Source organism: Dermochelys coriacea, chromosome 2 (genome assembly GCF_009764565.3).
Source record: "Dermochelys coriacea isolate rDerCor1 chromosome 2, rDerCor1.pri.v4, whole genome shotgun sequence".
Classification (NCBI taxonomy): domain Eukaryota; kingdom Metazoa; phylum Chordata; order Testudines; family Dermochelyidae; genus Dermochelys; species Dermochelys coriacea.
The window spans coordinates 157,351,663-157,368,645 of NC_050069.1; the positions used below are offsets into that span (position 1 = coordinate 157,351,663).

A 16,983-nucleotide genomic window follows, 5' to 3' on the forward strand; every position below is an offset into this window, starting at 1 on the left:
AGGGAGCAGAGCTGTGCCAGATCCAGAGGGACCAGAAAAGAAGCCCAGAGAGAGCAGACCTGTCCTGGGAGCAGCGCTGCAGCCCCAAAGCCAGAGGCACAGCCCAGAGAGAGCAGACTTGCCCTGGGAGCAGAGCTGCAGCAACCAGAGCCAGAGGGGCCAGAAAAGCAGCCCAGGAAGCCGGTCAGTGCTGGGAGCAGAGTCACAGAAGCAGCCTGCAGAGTAGACCTGTACTGGGAGCAGAGCTGCAGCAACCAGAGCCAGAGGGGCCAGAGAAGCAGCCCAGGGAGCTGGAGGCAGAGCAGCAGCAGCAGCAGCACAGAGACAGAGTGGTGCAGCTGGGGCTGGAGCAGTCCGGAGCTGGGTGCGGTGAGCAGCAGGGGAGAGCGAGGGGGACCATGGGCAGCAGGCCCAGCACAGGGAGAGGCCTCAGCCAAGGGGCTCTGCAGGCCAGGCTTGGATCATAAGCCCGACAGGGCGGGGGCGACACTGGGAAGAAGGGTCCTATCACTTAGAGTCTGAGAGCGTGTGGCCACCACCAGAGCGAGTGTCCAACCCACAGCATCCCTGCAGCACAGCCAGGGCCCGAGAAGAAGGCCTGGGACTTACAAGGAACAGACTGTGAACTGCCCTGACATTCCAGAGACGCTGTTTGTGATGTTCCCTGCCACAGAGCAGGGTGATGCATTTCCTTTAACCTTTCCCATTTTTCCTTATTCTTTTTAAAATTAATTGTTGATTAAATAACTTGCATTTGCTTTAACTTGTATGTAATGGTCAGTGGGTCAGAGAAGTGCCCAGTGCAGAGAGAGTACCCCAGAGTGGGGACAGCCTAGTCCCTGTCCTAGGTGACCACAGCAGGGTTGGGGGTCAAGCTCCCCAGGAATCCTGGGCCCAGCCTTGTTGGGGTTACGAGGACTCTGCCAGACAGGAGAGTGGAAGGGGAATCTTCAAGGGCAGGGAGGCCACTGGGTAAAGGAAGTGGGAGTGAGGACTCAGATCCTTTTGCTAGCCCACTTCACCGGGGTAGTGCAGAAGCCAGGAAAGTTCCCCACAATAGCGGGACTATTCCCCTGCTTACATTTAGCTGTGACACTGACTACATTTCCCAGACCTGAAGAAGAGCTCTGTGAGGCTCAAAAGCTTGTCTCTCTCACCAGCAAAATTTGTCCAATAAAAGATATTACCTCACCCACCTTGTATCTCAGATATAAATGTTGATGTTAATATAATGGCAAACTTACTATGTAAATGCTCAAAAGTCAGGGGTGCAGATTCTGGATCCACTCCAGCCTCTTTGCACTGCACCACAGCATAAAATGGCCAGAAAGATATTGTAGCAGGCAATATGAGGATCAAGGGTGATCCTCTTGAGATGAAGAGCCTACATAGCACACATAGGGCACCCTGTTTGCTGAGGCCAATCTGGGGGGAAAGGAGTGGCCTGGGGCATCACCATGCCCTAGTGATCCCCAGCAGCATTATCAGTCCCTTGGGGTTGTCATCAGCTGGGGTACATTAGAGTAACTCTTGAGCTGCTCTGTCTCATGCCAGAGAAATGAGTTGGTATGCAGTAGGCCCAAGGTCAGGTGAGCACAAAGATGGCTTGGTGTCACTTTTGTGACCACTTCCTGAGTTGCTCTGTGTGCTCCTTACCCACAGCCAGGCTCTGGGCCCAGCAATCCAAAAGTTAAGGTTCTTAAAACATATTTTACAAATTATATTGTTAAATACAAAATTTAATACACAATGGGCCCAGTTTTATCTTAACATACATGCTATCTTGTAAACACAGAACTACCATTGACTTCAATGGAAGCCACAACTGGCTTTATCTCTGGGTGAAACCAGTTACTGCCAGTGCAATCAAAACCTTAGGCCTAATTTGCTCTTTGGCAGCATGTGCATGACTCTCTGAGACCTATAAGAGAGGCATGCGTACAGGTGAAAGTGCAATCTGGGTCACTCTTTTGCACTTTCTCGTTCCTGAGGAAGTGAAAAAGAGAACTTCACCATCATAAGAACATATGCTTTTCTATTTAACAGCAAATACAAATGGTTGTCAAAACACCCTGTGTTAGGGCATGGGAGGAAATGAGTAATTCAAATTTTAAAATGTCTAATACAATTACTATCTACTTTTGAGAACATTTCATTTATATTTTCTTCTAAATATTATGGCTCACATCTTTAGAAATGCTTTTGCAAAAGAACAAGCACACATTTGCCCACTTCCAATTTAGGCATGCAATGGGTATGTGCTGATTGGGATACAGGCCAAAGTCAGTTATGTATTAATGTGTGTTTGCTTTATTGTGTGTAAACTTTTTGACCATTTATACACATTGGCTACATGGTTATTTCCCCAGACTGCACCTCCTTGTTAAGTTTTACCTCTCTCTGTGCTAAGGGACAAGACAAGCAGAGCTAAATCTCAGATAGCCTCAGAAACTCACAAATCCTCTGAATGGAGCGGATGGGCCGGGAAGGCCTGGAAGTCCTGGTGGTCCTGGCAGTCCCACACCGGGCTCACCCTAGAAGAACAACGAATATGAAGCAGTGAATATTTCAGACCACATTTTAGCATGTTTCATGACACTGAATGAGTTTGGTTTGCCGTAGCTAGCTTCCTTAGACTTAACTGTATTTTGCAAGTTTATAGAAACAAAACTAACACAAGACTATTGTTTAAATGCTAGAAAGGGATGTGAGATGTATTCATTTGTGAAATAAATTCCCAAGAGAAATGATCATTAGGGTAAAGTAAAACTACTAAGACTGAACAAAGCACTTAGCAATGTACTCTAGAAAATAACCCTGCATTGGCAGAGAGAGGATGTCATGAAAGGTTTTTTCCATCTCTAGCTTCTCAAACAAATTTACAATTGTCTTAGCAGTGCCAGTTGTGAGACAAGGGTTTAATTCTTTATCAAAAGTATATTTTAGCATAAATGTCATTCTTTATGCAAATCATATGCAAAAAGAGGAGATACCTCCCTTCTCAACATTACTACTCTCCTTCACACCCTTTCCAAAATTAGTCTTGTGATTTATCTAATGTACTTTTTCCCACTTCCCACACAGCTAAAGCTCCTGTTCAGGCCTTTACCATTTCCCCTCCTGACTACTATAACCTGCTCCTCTCTGGCCTTGCTAACACCCACCTCACCCTTCCTTGAGGTCCATTCAAAGTACAGCTGCTAAGATCCTCTTCCTGGCCTGTTATGATCATACCAGAACCTCCATCCCTCCATTGGCTCCCCCTTCTTCACAGCTTCTACTACAAATTGAAAGCCTTTCATAATTTATCTTTCCCTGCTTCTCCACTCTTGCCTTGTATTTCACAGAAGCGAGCAGGATTTGGCCCTTGGATTATGAATTCTTTGGGGAGAAGAATGTGTCTTTATCGGTGTTTGAAAAACATCACGTTATAACAACTGAACATTACACATTCCAGATTCAAGCAATCAATTTAAATGTTAAGAATACTTGAGGTACAGTTTTTTAGGCCAAATATTAGCTCCCCATTTATGTCAATTGTAGGAGTCTTACACACCCCTTGTTTGTGACACTTGCCTTTCACTGGTGTCTATGTACTACATGGACTGACACATTGAAAATGTTGAGGTAGATGGAGGAATGTGAAATACTCACTTTGAACCTCATATTCACTCAAACTGTGCTTGGCTTTGAAATTTGTTGCATTCATGAACCCCTACCTACCGTCCCTAAAAGGGCAAGTGCATGGATTGAGGTTCCCATACGAGTTTGGCCTTACTATCTGCTTATTATTGCTGATGTGTGTGTATGTGTAAGGGAAGCTGACTGTCTGTCACCCTCTTTCTCCGCTCCTGGGAGGTCCATCTCAACATCTAATAATAATAAAACCAGGGCCATCCTTAGGATTTATGCAGTATTATTAAACTGCTGCCCCTATGCCCGACAGCAACCCTGCCTCGCAGCCTGGGGTGGGGTGGGGTTGGGGGGATGGACAAGACAGAAAAGGATACCAAGCTGCCCGGCCCACCTCACAGCGGCAGAGAGTCACAATTCCCTGCAGAGACCCCCCCATACCCTCTCCCTCACAGAGAATGTGCGGTGCTGACACATTCGGCTCTGTGAATATGGCCCCTGCCTAAGGAGGCTGCAGCGCGCGCTGGGTGTGCAGGAGCCGACTCACTCTTCCCTGCATCATGGGTGGTAGGTGAAGCTGCAGCTTGGGAAGGCTAGTTCCCTAGCCCACCTCTTTTCCCTGTGGCCCCGCCCATACTCCACCCCAGCTCTGCCCAAGCCCCGCCCTCTCTCCACTGTCTCCCTCCTCTCTTCTCTCCCCCTCCCTGATCATCCCCATCCAGCCAAATCCCTGAACCCAAATGAAGCAAATTACATTTGAAAAAACAAAACAAAACAACACTCTTCTGCAATTTCTTTCTAAAGAAAACGGAGCATGTTTTCCACTGCATGCCAGAAGGTGAAGACTGGACATGCAGAAGGTACCTAATTAAAAGCACTAAATTTAGGAATAAAAAATGTCAGTCACCGTTTTTTTGATATACCCTGAAGTTTGTCAGAGATTTATTTGCAAAAACTTTGTAGTAAGGGCAAGTCAGCTGTCCTGCTGAACACAACATTAAATATTAGGGAATACATGATGCAACTCTTCTCTGTTTTACATTTTCTTAATCAGTATTTCTAAGATGATTTTATATTTTAAATGTATTCTTAAGCCTTAAGAAAGTAATCATTCCAGATTACTACATATTTAACTCACTGAAACAAAGATATTATTTTAAATTAATCTGTCACAGAGGTTTAGTGTGTTCATAACAATGTTCACTGCTTTTAGAAAAAGGGAACACAAATTTATTTTGTGCAATCTCCATAACGATAGACATATTTATGAAATTTCACCAACTTTAAAACATATGTTTCCAAAGATTTTAGGCATAACAAAGGATTTTATATCTTACTAAAGTACTGATTTTGCTAGAGGGTTCTCTTGAAACTAGTTCATCAAATAGACAGAAGTAACAAAGGGAAACTTGTTTGACAAGCTATCTGGCAGGAAAGGGGTGTTGTCCCTTTAAGGGCTGTCTTCAACAGGGAAGTGAAGGGACAAAGGGATGGACAGAAAGGACAAGAGGACTTTGGAAGCAAGTTTTTTGTACTATAGTAATTAAAATTAAAATGTGTATTTTAGATAAGCGTAGTCTTTTGAAGGATTTATTTAAAAAATTATATGTCTGAAGATCCAAGCATTTAAGGCTAAAGATGAATACTCAGATTGTGCATCTAAAAATCTATGCAAGGATTTTTTAAAGATGTGATTTTATAATCTTCAGCAACACACTATGAAATATTTGTAAAGCAAATTTTAAACTAAGGTCCTGTAGACTAACATGTTTGGAGTAAATATTACAGTAATGCACAACTGTTTTTGTCAGTAAATTCAGAAACTGACAGTATATACCTGTGGTTGGCAAATGCCTGTTAAATGGCTTCATTGAATGGCTCTTTAACAGTTTCAATGCTGTGCAAGTAGGTTGGAAGGCTTTTTCCACTTTTAAGTGACTAGATCCCCTCCAGAGGAAGGTTCACCAGGCTGCAGCAGCTAGTTGTGGGAGCCTGCAGGAAGGGTCAGAACAGGATAGGAAGAGGCAAGGGGTGGACACTAAGACCCAGGGGTGCCCCAAATTTTCCGGTGCCCTATGCAGCTGCATATGACTGAGGACAGCCCTGAATGAAAGCTTGCTCTTATTAGCCTTTTCATCAGTAAATCTCAAAGTGCTTTACAAAGAAGGTTAGTATCATTATTCCCCATTTGACAGATGGGAAAATGTAGGCTCAGCGTGGGAAAAGTGACTTTCCAAGACACCCAGCAGAGCAGCGGCCAAGATGGAAATAGACACCCAGGTCTTCTTAGTCCCAAAATCCAGTGCTCCTGCCTACTAGGCCACACTGCCTTTTGTGAGATAATGAGTTTATGCACCCACTTCTCTCTGAGTTTTTTGTGGGAATATATAATACGGGCCACTGCCCACCCATTCTGACTCTATGGGGCTGCAGGATGTGATCTGCCTTCATATTCTGTTACAGAAGTAGGAAAAATGCTCCTACCATCAGCAAGTTTTCTTCAAGAAGCTGACACAGCAGCTAGATGCCCCATAATCTCAGACAGCCAAGCCCTAGTGTTCTGTGCTTTTCTTTAATTATTCTGAATCATCATCTGGAATTGCATCTCCCTCTGCTCAAATTTCTATTGTGAACTTAGCTATGTTTTTATTAATTAGGAGAATCAGATGTCGGGAATCAAAATTTCAACTGCATAACAATCACAACAAAGCAAAGAGGTTGGCTATTTTTGACTTGTCACTAAATGCATTTATTCATTTGTTTCTTTGCTTCTACACAGTTTTGTCAAGTGGTTTCTATAGGGATACTCTTCAAATGTTCTTTCCCATATACCTTTTATTTCTTTTTACTATATTCATATCCATAGTGCCAATATTTAATTAGTTTGGGGCTATTCTCATTGTTTGCAGCCATGTACTCTTACAGCTCCTGTTTATTTGCTCTGATGCCATATGCTCTTTTTAAACAGAGGGTACAGTATTAGCACGAGCCAATTTTTGTATTTGATTTTGTGCAGTTTTTACCACTGTACAACCATTAGGGTGGGCAACTCCCCACCCCCACAAATTCTCAAATCTGGAACATAGTTATATATAGGAGCCTACTATTTGTAAGCATTTCTGAAGTGCCTCTCACAGCTTTTATCTATTCACTGCCCAAAAGTTACAAAACCAACTGATAACCCACCAGCAGGGCAGTCAATTCTCCAACCTGCTCTAGGATGCAGCAATTCCTGGCTTCCCATTCTGCAACAATGGCAGCAAAGAGACTTGTCGATAGATCCTGCAGCCTGTACTCACCCTTAAAAGCATACTCAGAAGCTAAGAGATGCTGACCACCTTCCTAGGCTACAGCTAGTCTTAGCAATTTTTGTGTAAACTAGGAAAACAATTTTTAGGCCATTCCTACCCCATAAACATATCGTGGAAAGGAATCGGTCAATCATATCAATTTGGACAGGGCAGGGTTAGTGAGATGGTTTTCTGGTGCAACTTTTAAATTTAAAACTAACTCATTGCATATAAAAGGGAGTGGGAACAATCTCCTATCCTTCCAGCCTTTTGCTGCAGGCAGGGTGATTAGCTGCTATGGTGGAGGCTGTACTTAGCTGCCAACATTAAAAAAAACAAAATAAAATAAAAATCCAAGGAGCAATTCTCCAGAAAAGGGTCTTGGGGCTCCTGGATGCTTTTCAGTATGTTCCGAGTACTTTTTGCACTTGTAAAACAATGCCTTATGAACATCAGCTAATTAACTAACATCTGCTAACACTTCTGTGAGGTACTATGTGTAAGTATTATCCCTATGCTACGGATGGGAAACAAAGGCAGAAAAGTTAAGTATTTTGACTGAGGCTGTAGAATTAGTCAGGAATAGATGAAGGTGTCCTTTTCTTTCAGATCTGTGTTTAGACCACTACCTCTGCAGCTACTAAGATGTTCTGCTCTTATGGACAAAGGCCACAATGGCTACTCATCAGCAGTCCCAACCAACGCAGTTGCAGCGCTGGATTAGTTTGCCTTTAGTTACGCATTACTCTCACTTGGAGCATACTGTAAACAGCCACAACGTGTGGTGTTTGATCTGAAAACAATCTACTACTGTATTTGTACCATTTAACTAAAAATAGGATGACTGGCTTCAGGGCGAGTATCTACATCTGAATATTTGTATTGGGTATCACAGAAAGAACTGAAGATGGAATGTGTGTGATTAAAGCTAGTTTGCTGGAAACTCATGAATCAGCTTTCCAAGCTGAGAAGGATATATAGACCTGAGGTTTTCAGAATGTAAACGACCATTGTAAACAGGTGAAATTCACCCATCAGCAGAGGGGCTACAGAAGTTCCCCAGTGGAGAACCACAAGAGCTCCTGTAGAGTGGCCATGCAGGGATCTCTGCATGTGGCGCAGCTGAGCCCTGTGCTAGCTCTGCGTCAGCAAATATGAATGGCCCATTGTGTCCAGAATTACATGAATCCAATAGCCACAAACCACTGCATAGGAGATGGGTCAGGGTCACAGTCACTGTTCCAGCCCAGAAACTAATATGAGGTTGCAGAGTGGCTCCAGAGTTGTGGTGGAAGGTTGTGAGGGGAATTCTGTTCACCCCTACCTCCATGTACGTCCTTGCTTAAAGACCATTTACTAGGGTTTTGTGCAACGGACAGTGGGTGAGGAGGAAGCGATGAATGTCACCCATTGTAACTATGGATCCGTAACAAATGCATCCGATGAAGTGAGCTGTAGCTCACAAAAGCTTATGCTCTAATAAATTTGTTAGTCTCTAAGGTGCCACAAGTACTCCTTTTCTCATTGTAACTATGTAATTGTTGCCACCTTGTGGGGCCACTGAGGTCACCCACCTTTGTTCTGGTTCAGTGCTTCATAGCATGGTAGGTGCACCGTGACTCAGGGGTATGTGCTGAAGGTGCATCAGCTGCAAGGCCCTGCGGGCTCTAGCACCTAGTGGGACCCAAAGAGTATTTCACCCACAGCCTCCAAATACCACACTTCTGCAGGACACCCAGCTTCCAGCTCCTCCTCAGCCATATTCCCAACAGTCTGGAGGCTTGCCCTTTCTGCAGCTAGCCTCTGCCCAGCCAGAGCAGGGGAGAGAGAGAGAGAGAGAGAGAGAGAAGAGCAGCAGATTTGCCATTCAGCAGATTCATTCCATTGGCTTCTGCTGATCTGTGACTACTCAGCAGCCGATTCAGCACATGGGAATGTATTTGGCTTTTGCCAACAGAGTTAGATTTAACTTGCAAGTGATAATTTGCCTGTAGGTATTTTCTCAGCTTCCAGCAATAGCAGGAGGAAACAAAAGCCTGAAGCAGAAAAGGTCTCTGCTCCAGCACACCGAGGTGGTCTGGGAGGAGGCGAAGAAATCTGCATTCACACAGATCCAGTGGCTCCAGCATCCCCAACATGGAGGGGCTGCAATTCTAGCTCACAGACAGGAATAATGGCCAGAGGGGGCAGAAGGGGTACCAGGAGCTCTACACCCTGCCCTGCGTTGTCAGGGGTGAATTTCATCTTTCTAAGTGCTCTGGACTCCACCTGAGTTGGGTCTGAATGTATTTCACATCAGGGATTTAGGAAGTTTGACTTGTTTTTGTAACTGTATGATGATCAATGGAATTGGAATCCAGGGACCCCGTGCTATTGAAGGGCAGGGTTGCCAACTTTATAATCGCACAAAACTGAACACTCTAGCCCCGCCTCTTCCCCGAGGCCAAGCCCCCTGCCCCGCGGCCCTGCCCCCCATTCACTACATTCCCCCTCCCTCGGTGGCTCGCTCTCCCACACCTTCACTGGGCTGGGGCTCTGGGCTGGGGCAGAGGGGTTGGGGTGTAGGAGGGGGTGAGGGCTCCATCTGGGGGTATGGGCTCTGGGCTGGGGCCAGGGATGAGGAGTTTGGGGTGCAGGAAGGGGCTCTTGGCTGGGGCAGAGGGCTTCAGGGTGTGGGAGAGGGCTCTGGGCTGGGGCTGTGGATGAGGGGTTTGAGGTGTAGGAGGGGGCTCCAGGTTTGCGGGGGCTTAGGGCTGGGGATCAGGGTTGGGGCACGGGCTTACCTCCGGTCAGTGGCACAGCGGGGGTGGGGGCAAAGGCTGGCTTCCTGTCTGTCCTGATTCTGCTCTACACCCTGGAAGTGGCCAGCAGCTCTGCAAGCTGCTCTCGCCCGCAGGCATTGCCCCCGCAGCTCCCTTTGGATGCAGTTCCTGGCCAATGGGAGTGCAGAACCGATGCTCGGGGTGGGGGCAGTGCGCAGAGCCCCATGGTCCCCCTGCCTAGGAGCCGGACCTGCTGGCCGCTTCCGGGGCGCAGCACAGTGCCAGGATAGGTAGGGACTAGCCTGCCCTAGCTCCACAGCACCACCAACCGTATTTTTAAACGGCCCCGTCGGCAGTGCTGACTGGAGCCACCAGGGTCCCTTTTCGACTAGGTGTTCCAGTCAAAAACCAGTCAACTGATCACCCTATTGAAGGACACTACGAAAACAGGAAAGGTGGGGAGTTATGCTGGAAGAAATGCAGCCACGTGAACAAAGCAATGCACAGGGTTTAAATAAAGTTCCACTTGTTCAACTTAACCTGCGTTCAGCTTCACACTTTGCTAATTAAACATTGACCAGTTAACATTAATGATTCATTTGCCCATTTGTCTAAATTGCTGGCTGAATTTTTCAAATGGAATGCAGCAATTGATTCACCTGCACTAGCTACCCTCAGCTCAGCAGAGAGTAGTCACTTCAAAATGTGAACATTGATTTTGTCTACTCTGCAAGGCTAAAATAGGACTGTACTCTAAACTCCTACATAGTTTATCTGGCAGAGTGTAGTCACAGTCACACATACAAGGCCCTTCATTTTTTGTTTAATATTTCTCAGAAATGTATTTGTGTTTATTATGAAAAATTTAAAGTGGGTGAAAATTGGCACAAAATATTAACTTCTGGGTAAATATTGGGGTTAATATTGGAGGATCGGAGGAGAGAGAAAAAGCAACAAAGAGAAAGGTAAGAGTATTGCAAGTAAAAGCAGTTTAATGCCCTGGTTTACTTCATGAATAGTACATTAACAGTACAAACACATACGCGCGCGTGCGTGTGTGTATCTTCTACTACATTAACTTATTTGACAGCCTCATATTTATACGTGGACTAAAGTATGAACATAAACATATCTACCTAATGCAATGCACTGGATTTTCTTAACATAATCAGTATTTTCATATACTTGAGTATTCCAAAATTCAGGTAAAAATTAGTAACAAAACAGGAATTTTTTTGGTAGAAATCAATAAAACCTGAAAAGGAAGGGCCTTGCACACATTGAACACACTGCAATTTTTCCAACTGAGTCTTGTTTCTTTTACTAAGAGTTACACATTTATCTTCTCCAACTCTAACATATTCCTGTGAAAGCTTTACTATTTATATAAGCTATATTTATACATCTTCTGGCAAAATCCTTAGGGCTTTATTGTGATTTGCCTTTGAATAGATGCATGGCGGGGGAAAAGGGTGCATAAATTCTTCTTGTGCTTTCTGTATTTTATTTCTTTTCAGAACATATCAAATTAACACAAAAGCAAAAGATGAATGGGAGCTAACCCAACTGGTTCTGAGACACTAATAGGACACATACCTTTTCTCCTTTAAGGCCATCCTCTCCCTTCAACCCTGGCAATCCCTGAAGTCCTCTTTCACCCTAAAAAAGACATTTTTATTCAATATTGTCTTTCCATTAAAATATCATTCCTATAAATGATGGATACTTAGAAAACCAAAAAGTGCCCATAGGAAAGTTGCTATAGTCTATTTCGAAGGAAGCTAGAGTGTGAAAAGTTCTCACCTGATTTTTCCCATGTATCTGTGATTGATTAATATATTAGCAGACCTTTTATAAGACAGTAGAGGATTACCTGAACTCTTGGAATAGTTCTCTATTTGTTCTGCATTTCCTCAATGTGATAATAGTAGGCAGATTCCAGGCTGACATTTTGTCTTCACCTGATCTAAATTATTCATTTCCAAAATGGACATTGGAAGGTCACCAGTTTCAATTTCACACCAAGGTAATGGGCAGTAGGGAAGAGGATAGTTGGATATTTTCCTGTGGAAATACTTAAGTAATATACTGCTGTAAGCTGCTATTCAAGGTGCCACACATCATGCCTCAACATGAGGTGCTGACTGCACTCATCTCCTACTGGAATCATTAGAGCGCCATCCTGCAAGATGCTGAGCACCCTCAATTTCCATTGAGTTCAATGGGTGCTAAGTGTCTCACGGAAACTACCTAGTACCTTGCAGTATTAGGCCTCAAGTTTCCTTTTAACCTTCAGGGTTCTAATAAATGTCAACTCCCAAACCCCAAATAACACTCCTATCCCATGGTGTATTTTCTCCCCAGTACAATATGCAGATTCTGTGTTCTATATAAGGCTTGAGCCTTTCCTCATTGAAGTCTATAACAAAGTTCCCATTGATTTTAAGTGGTGCAGGATAAGGCTATTAAGTGCAATGAATTAGCCAGCTAACCGAAATCCAGAGGAGAATGAAGCTCAGATTTATGTTCATTTGTGACCTTTTTCTCCAAGGAATCTGAACAATGGTGTGTGTTAATCATATCCACTGTCAGAGTCTAATCATGATAGCACTGTGCTAACTGTAAAGACCTATGAACTAGATGCAGTAAGAATCAAATGTACGCACAGGATTTCATTTTTTTCTTTGTGATTAATATTGATTTCTCTGGTGATTAAATAGTTATGGCAAAATGCTTTTTACGCATTCAGGCCCCAACCCTGCAAATACTTGCACATGGGCTTTCCTGCACTACTGCGAATGGTACATTGATTTCAATGTGATTGATCACAGTAGCATAGTTGAGTGTGTGTGAAAGTATTAGCAGGATAGGGGCCTAACTGCACACAGAAAAAATGGTTTCAGAACATAAGTAAAGCTGCAACAAGATTGCTAAAGAAGGAAATACGACTCTTTATACCACAGAGAACTGTAAAAGAAAAACATATCCAAACATGCAGAGTGTTTAAAGTATTGCTCCTGCAGAAATAAAATTCTTAATTACTTTATATAATTGAAGCATTTTCCACAGAACATTTTGTCATTGCTTTTGTTTAAAAAATGTGTTCTGCTTACAGTTAAAATGCTAAGAGCAAGAAAGCATAGTGCAAAGCTGAAAAGGTCAGCTTCTTCTGCTGGTACAGCTTTTCTAATGATAAATCATTTCTCTGAAACATGAATTGACCTTGTGCAATAATAACTAGATTTCTTTGAGGATGGAGTATGAACAGAGATTTGTGGAAAGATGAAGCATTTGCTTACCTGTTGGGCTGAATATTTAACCCCCTCACCACTGGATTATTTGTATTGACTATTATAAAAATGTGATCCTCCCCAGAGGAGTGTATACAGAGGGCAGGAACAGACAAAGTTTTTAGCATTTGTGTGGGAGATTTCTGGAAGGGGACAGGGTGCATAAGGTAGATGATATCCCCATCCAGATGAGAGGAAGTAGGGAAAATATAGCAAGAGGGTGGGGAGTGGGAAAATAGAAAAGTCATGTAGGTAGTGTAGCTGGAAGATGCGTCACACTAGAGCTTTGCAGAGGGCAGATGGGTCACAATAGCTGAGAAGAGAGTTGGGGGACACTTGACTCTGGGAGAGTGGATGGAATGTGGCAGCTAGGAGAGAAGCCAGAGACCTGGGAGCACCGGGGAAGGTTGACAGAATGACACAGATGAGAAGCCATTGGGAAACACCTGAACATGGAAGATCACACCAAACAACAGCAGATGAAAAATGCACTGGGACAATGTAATGTGGGAGTGGGGTGGGTTTCAGGAGCTGGGAGACAGGTTTGAGTCAGGGGAGGGAGGAGCAAGAGGTCAATTGAGGAGGTGGGAAATGGGCAGAGGAGCAGTGGTGATCAGGGGTATGTGGTAGCTGTGGGCAGGTTGGAGCCAGGGAGTGAGGGCAGAGGGTGTGGGTCAGTTAATGTGACAGAGTTGAGGACACAGAGGAGTGGGGTGGGGAAGGCAGATGGGAGCTGTGGAAGAAGGATTGTACCAGCTAAGGTTAGGAATAGGAGATGGGGAAGCAGCTGGGAGTTGGGTGAGTGCAGTAGTTTAGGGCGGGTAATCAGATGTTGTTCTCACCTTGCTCTTAACACAGTACATACACTGAAAAGGGTCCAAGTATATCCTCTTCTTGGGGTTTCCTTTGTACTAACTTAAATAGCAGCAAACACAACTTCCTGCCAGAGCTTGGCTTCTCAAAGGGTTGGTCTGTGCAGGGCTCCTCTCTTCTTCCTTCTAGTTCCCTCTCCCTTGAGAGAGCTCTTGTGTAAACCTGGGTTGGAGCACAAAGTGCCCACCTGGTCTGGCAGCCAGTGTGAATCAGCAGGAGAGCCCTTCATCACTAGCTACACAAGATCCTATAGGCTGACACCCTATTAAGGCCTAGAAGAAAGGGACTGAAGGGAGAAGCAGCTGGGAAACTGAAGGCTGCAATGCATCCCTTTGTTTACATAATGGTTACAAATACAGCTTTACAGCCATAAGTCATGGTGAAGGAGTTAGTTCAAGCTATTTGCCAATCTTAAACAGTATTCACAAAACAGAAGAAAGACTCCAGGATTTCTGAAATCTATCACTTTAGAAACATGGTAATGTACATGTGAAACAGACCCATGGTCAGTCAAGGCTGGTCACCTGTCTGGTAGGCGTCTGTACCAAATGCCTGTGATGCACTTTGAAACATTTCAGTCTTCTTGCTTTTTATTATAACATAGTGCAGCAGTTTACCAAAGCTGCCTCCTGAGAACAGGGTTGCAAAATAGCATTGTATCGCTTAAGATCAAACTTAGCTGAGTGTCAGTCTGGCAAAGACATGCTAGGTTTCTTTCTCTTCAGTGAACTAAAACATGCATGAAAAAGGTACTTACTGGCAAGCCATCTTTACCAGGAATGCCCTAAAAGAAAACAGCCATTTTAGAAAGGTACATAGAACATGTATAAAGTAGAAGAAGAGGGATAAAAACAAGTAACTGCATCTTAATGGCCAGCATTTCATGCCGTGACAAAATATCAAAACAGAATTGGGATCTGTATTATGTTACCACGTGCACTATTTTTATACGTATTTAACAGGGGGCATGTATTTGTCATCAAGGAGAGAGTGAAGTATAACACATTCTGTGTATCCAGAAGCTGCAGCCTACATGGGATACATAAACCATGCTTCTTGGGAGCTACCCAACCTGTCCATCCAACATTTTTCAAAATGCAAGTGCCATTCTTGAGGAGCTTGGCTGATGCCTCAGCAATTGTGCTGTTTTACACCCTTTGGGCCGGTATCACCATGGTCAGGCACCTTGTAGAACGATTGACACATGTTCAAAGGACTACCATTTTGATGTGGTATGATTAAACACCCACTTTGACTACACAGGGTGCAAGGCAGTAGAGAATCAGCCCTTCACCTGTGTGTGATAAATGAATATTGGTCTCTCTAGATGATTTGTGTGGCTTCATCAGAGATGCAGTACTCACAGGTTCACCGTCTCGCCCAGGTTTTCCTAGGGGCCCAGGGGGTCCTTGAATCCCTGTCTGCATTTCTTCTAGTTCTGACTTTCCTGGTGGTCCTGGTGGCCCTTGTGGCCCTTGCTCTCCTTTTTCGCCTCTCTCACCTTTTTGGCCCTAAGAATGTAAAATATACAATAATAGGTTTTATTATTTTCTTTCTATTATTTTAACATATATTGCCATTGTACTTACAGACCTCACACCAGTTTGGGGCCCATTTGTGCTAGGCACTGTACAAACATATATTACAACCAAATCAGGGTATTAAACCTTGTTCTGACTAATCAAGACGAATTGATCATTCAACTAAAATGGGATGATTGCCTGGGTATAAGTGGTCATGACCTAATTTCACCAGTTATGTGCAGACAGAATATAGTCCCCAACCAGCAACATATACATTTGGTGCTTTAAAAAAGCCAGTTTCCCACACAAAACTGAGTGGGAGGAGAATTTAAACATAAAAATGTTAATAATAATGGGCAGTTATTTAAGAATGCTCTGTTTTGCACCCCAAAAAAATCCAACATCCTTGCCTCATCCCAGTTCAGCGGTCATAAAATAAGGCTTCTTTGGTTAAAAAAAAATCAACCTGGTAAGTGAAGTGAAGTGAAAGCAGCCATCATCACATATATGGAAAAAAGTAGGAAGCTGATAGTAATGAGTACAAATCAGAAGTTAATAAATACAGACAATTGATAAGGGAGGCTAAAGGCATCAATGACCAGCAGGGTAAAGGACAATATCAAAAGAACATCCCAAGCAGTGGGTCTAACTTCTATTTAAAAAAAAAGTCATAGGCATGCTCTATCTCCCTCTTAAAGGTGGAATAAGAGTTTTATTTGTCCTCCCCTAAGATGGGAGGACACATACCAAAACAAAACAAACAAAGGCAGAATTCAGTTCCTTAGCTGGGGTTTTCTAGCCCGCAATCTTCCAAGGTTTTAGCCCCACCATCCAGAAGCAGGAAGCCAATAGCTTCCAATATTTGAATTGCCCCTTTCACAGACAGGAGAACTATTATCTGGCCCCTCTCTGTTCCTGATTGGCTCTAGATTCTGTAGATTTTGTTAGAGGTCAGGTGAGGCTTAAACCAGGACAATTAGTCCCTGTCTTTCTGGCCAATTGGTGGTTAAGGCAATCCAACTGATTCCCAGGTGTCAGGAATCTTTGATGCCCTTTTGATTCCCAGAAGAGAGCCAGAATGGAATTCAAACAAACAAAAACACACACACAAACCAAATGCTGCAGCTCACACAGAAAAATAAAATGTCCCCCACAAGACAAGATGATCTTTCATATTCCATTTGTATCACCTTCACTCCCCTAATCACATCACACACAAAACAATGAGTTGTATAGAGTATAGAATCCTCTCCTAAAGTATATACCCCACAAAGCACCAGAACACCCTCTCACAGACAATAAAAACTAGTTCTTTACATATATCAGAAACAAACTAAATCCTACCAATGGTATTGGTCCAAAACCAGATGAATGGTAAAACTGTCAATCATGCAATAGAAAAGGCAGAAGTATTCAATAATTATTTTTGTTCTGTATTTGGAAAAAAGCAGGATGATGTAAGCATATCTTTCTGTTCTTTCAGTAACTAGGGAGGATGTTAAACAACAATTAGTTAAACTTTTAAAAATCTATAAGACCAGATAAGTCGTGTCAAAGAGTATTAAAATAATTGGCCAAGCAACTCTCTGAACCATTAGCATCGATTTTTAAC

The 16,983-nt window shown here is 43.5% G+C and overlaps 1 protein-coding gene and 1 long non-coding RNA gene across 7 annotated transcripts in view; both read right to left on the reverse strand.

Annotated features, from left to right (window-relative positions):
• Positions 1-16,983, reverse strand: part of LOC122458852 — a 523,493-nt gene that overhangs the window by 250,858 nt on the left and 255,652 nt on the right. The window lies entirely within an intron of this gene.
• Positions 1-16,983, reverse strand: part of COL15A1 (collagen type XV alpha 1 chain) — a 293,396-nt gene that overhangs the window by 126,115 nt on the left and 150,298 nt on the right. For all 6 annotated transcript variants that reach the window (XM_043508544.1, XM_038392464.2, XM_043508545.1 and 3 more), the window contains 4 exons: positions 15,213-15,359; positions 14,606-14,632; positions 11,282-11,344; positions 2,457-2,534 (listed from right to left, as the gene is read on the reverse strand). In XM_043508544.1, coding sequence (XP_043364479.1) covers positions 2,457-2,534; positions 11,282-11,344; positions 14,606-14,632; positions 15,213-15,359 — 315 coding nt within the window. The remainder of the gene's footprint in view (positions 1-2,456; positions 2,535-11,281; positions 11,345-14,605; positions 14,633-15,212; positions 15,360-16,983) is intronic.